The sequence below is a fragment of the Poecilia reticulata genome, linkage group LG13 (assembly GCF_000633615.1).
Source record: "Poecilia reticulata strain Guanapo linkage group LG13, Guppy_female_1.0+MT, whole genome shotgun sequence".
Lineage (NCBI taxonomy): Eukaryota > Metazoa > Chordata > Actinopteri > Cyprinodontiformes > Poeciliidae > Poecilia > Poecilia reticulata.
The window spans coordinates 5,261,930-5,265,568 of NC_024343.1; the positions used below are offsets into that span (position 1 = coordinate 5,261,930).

At 42.0% G+C, this 3,639-nt stretch overlaps 1 protein-coding gene across 1 annotated transcript in view; it reads right to left on the minus strand.

Moving 5' to 3' along the window:
- Positions 1-5: 5 nt before the first annotated feature.
- Positions 6-3,639, minus strand: part of LOC103474280 (extracellular calcium-sensing receptor-like) — a gene marked incomplete at its 3' end in the record, with an annotated part of 11,925 nt that continues 8,291 nt past the window's right edge. The window contains exons 2-7 of the mRNA XM_017308084.1: positions 2,917-3,285; positions 2,431-2,725; positions 1,506-2,297; positions 1,153-1,380; positions 957-1,080; positions 6-754 (exon numbers count right to left, since the gene is read on the minus strand). Coding sequence (XP_017163573.1) covers positions 6-754; positions 957-1,080; positions 1,153-1,380; positions 1,506-2,297; positions 2,431-2,725; positions 2,917-3,149 — 2,421 coding nt within the window. The remainder of the gene's footprint in view (positions 755-956; positions 1,081-1,152; positions 1,381-1,505; positions 2,298-2,430; positions 2,726-2,916; positions 3,286-3,639) is intronic.

Consider the following 3,639-nt stretch of genomic DNA (forward strand, 5'->3'; position numbering starts at 1 on the left):
GGAGAGCTGACATACGCTGGGATGAAAGTGATCCAGACAGCACAGAATATCAACATGCTGAAGGTGATGAATTTGGCTTCGTTAAAATTATCAGGCAGTTTACGAGCAAGAAACGCACAAATGAAACACAAGATGGCAAGAAATCCTATGTACCCAAGCACAGCCCAGAAACCCACAGCTGAACCCAGAGAACACTCCAAGATGATTTTATCTTTGAATCCTTCAAAGTTTTTGGATGGAAAAGGTGGAGAGATGCTTAACCAGAGAATACAGATGATAACTTGTATCAGAGTAAACCCCAGAACACTGACTCTCTGTTGTGTAGGCCCGAACCATTTCATCATGTTTCTTCCAGGAAGTGTAGCTTTAAATGCCATTAGAACCACTATGGTTTTCCCAAGAACACAGGAGATGCAGAGGACGAAGGTGATCCCGAACGCTGTGTGCCGCAGCATGCAGGACCACTCAGACGGCTGGCCGATGAACGTCAGAGAGCAGAGGAAACACAGCTTTAAGGAGAAGAGCAGCAGGAAGCTCAGCTCAGAGTTGTTTGCTCTGACGAGAGGAGTGTTCCTGTATGCGACAAAAATGACTGCGACAGCAACAGTCACGCATGTTCCAAACAATGAAGCCGCAGTGAGCAGTGATCCCATCATTTCTTTATATGAAAGAAACTCTGTCTCCTTTTTGATACAAGCATCTCTATTTTCATTTGACCAGGATTCAAGGGGGCATCGCACACAGGTTACAGAATCTGTGAAATCAATCGAGCAACAGATGTGAAGAGTTAAAAGACTTAAACTTACGGTCTTGTTTTTGTTGCATTTATGTCATTTGTAAGTTTATCCACTAATAATGGCACATAAATTAGCACAGAATTCGAAAGCTAAAAACTGTTTTTTGCCAATTGAAAATTTTGTTTTCTGTTACAAGTTTTGCCTTTAGCTCCAACTTGCCTGTGCTGTTGCTTATTTCTCCTTCTGCACAGTGTAAGCAGTCATAACAACAAACAGGTTTTCCTTTCTGGAGGACTTTTTGTGTTCCTGGTGGACACTTCTCACTGCAAACTGAGACAGGCATCTGCACAAAAAACGCCACGTGTTAAGAATGATAAAAAAATACAATATGTTGCCATTTTTGATAAAAGCTTACCATTAGTGAATTTTGAGCCCAAACTATTGATTCGATTTGCACATCCATCTGTCTGTCCTCTGGCAACGACGCATCATACAGACCCACTACTTTAAATTCCACAGGGCCATTGTCTCTTCTCTGCCAGTTTATAATTTCATATTTTGCGGCTGGATCTCCGTTTTCATTAAAGTACACTTCATCCCCTTCCTTTGTTTTGAAATAAATCTCTTTTATTTGCTGAAAAATCTAAAGAAATTTACAAAATCAATACTCGGAAGACACTTTTTTGCTGTATGATTTTGTTTTAACAGTTTACTCATTTCCTGGTAACCTTTCATCGTAACTTTGATCACAGTAAACACCGAGCTCACCATGAGCGGATCTAGCTGTGCGTTGCCGTCACATGTTTGGTTGCAGCTGAGGATATTGTGCAGAGCGTGGGCAACAGCATACACTCCTTTATACATGTTGTTAAATATGGGCATGAGCGACATGTCGGTGAAGGTGTTTTCCACTCCTGTCAGATCCTCCTGTCCTGTGCATCGTGTCTTAATCTCCACTGAGTACGACGGCTTGAACTCACAGCTGAACAACGTCTCCCAGAACTCTGTGAACAAGTCGTTGTTTGATGAAAACAGTGGCTCCACGTTCAGTATGAACTCTTGGAGGCCGCTGACGTGCGCTTTGGGGATGGAGAGGCCAACGGCTCCGTCTAGGATGTGGTTCCTGTCTCCTGCTGCAGTCTGGAAATCAAATATCCAGGCCTCAGTTCCCACCCACTGGTAGCCGGTTAGGTTGTGGCTGGAGAACTCGTGTATAATCACATCCATGTCGGCTTGGGAGAGGAAAGCGACAATCACCTTTGAAGTCGAAGCCTTGATAGTGTTAATTATCTTTTGGATTTTGTCGGCTGGATCCGTCCTGAAGAAAGACACGGAATATTCGAGGCAGATGCCCAGATGCTGAGCAGTCTCCGTGAACGTCGCCATGCCACTGTTGCCATAATCATCATTCGTTCTGACGGCTCCGACCCAAGTCCATCCAAAGTGCTTCACTAACTGGGCCAGGGCTCTGCTCTGATAGTAGTCGCTGGGTATTGTTCGGAGAAACGAGGGATATTTGGATTTGTCACTTAGACAGGCACATGTGGCAAAGTGGCTGATCTACAATAACAAAAATACATAAACAAATCATATTATGATGATTAAAACACATTTTTACAGTAAAAACATAGAAAAAAAGTGATGCATTAAAATGATTAACTCGTTTACAAAAGCGGCTGCCAGTTTTACCCACCATTGGTATAAAAAACGGTCCAATGACAGTGGCTATTGCTGTGCTGGGAGAGGAAGAGGCTTCTCCCATTATGGCCTGCACTTGTGCAGGTCTTCCACATTTCTTGGAAGGAGCAGACACATTTTCATAATCGTTAAGCAAAGCCAACGCAACCTTAACACTTCTGGCGTTGAAGCCACACGTGTCATAGATTTTGTAGCCCAGAGAGACGCCTGGCAGCAGGTGTGAGCTGTTGTTTATCTCCTCGATGGCAAAAAGCATAGCCTGGGCTAACTGGAACTCTCTGAAATTCAAACTTCATTCAAGACAGTGATTAATAATAAAGTGTTCAGTTTCTTCTGGGAAATCAACAATGACAGAAAAATGAGAAACAGGTAATATTAAACAAAACCATAATGTATTTTAGTTTCTAAGCACCTGATATGTTGAACACTCCAAATTTATTTCAATTTTTTTTTAATGAAAATAGACATTGGATAGAATTACCTGGTACATTGCAGTGGAAGAGGCTTTTCAGTGTAAGTCTCCTCTCTTTCTTTCCAGTTGTTGTGGAAGGAAAAAAGCCCCCCCACCATAATGTCTCCATCCTTCACTAGCTGAGGGCTTTCTAAATCCCCGTTCTGACTGCATACAAGCTCTGCAGCCTGAGAAAAACGTGCTGCCAACAAGAGCTGTGATATTAACCAACCCTGCCGTAAACTTCTCTTAGCAGACATCATGCTGAGCAGTAGCTACACTGAATGTGGCGTCACATGTGCAGCGCTTGTATTTATGCTTTTATAAGCAGTGTACTCTGCGTCCGAGATGTGACTTTTCTTCTGTGTACCTGTAAGGTTGGGGGCCGAATGAAGAGGTCTGGAAGCAATGAAAAAATAGAAGGTATAAACGATAAGGTGGCAAAATAATTTTAAAAACCTTAATAAAGTGTCAAGTTAGCAAACAGAAGCATGAACCCAGCCTTAGGCTAAACTCCTGACAGCAAAATATTAGCACAGAATCAGGAAAACTCAACAAAACAAACAAAGTAAAAAAATAAATAAAAATCCCTAAGATTTTGAAAGTGCAAAAAATAATCCTGATTGATAGGGATTTTTGGTATTATCATTTTGTTGTTACTTTCAGTTTAAAGTGTTCTCCTCTTTAAACTGTATGTGTGAACCGACCTAGAAGTCACAGCTGCCTGTTATCTTCAGGTGAAACAGTTTGACC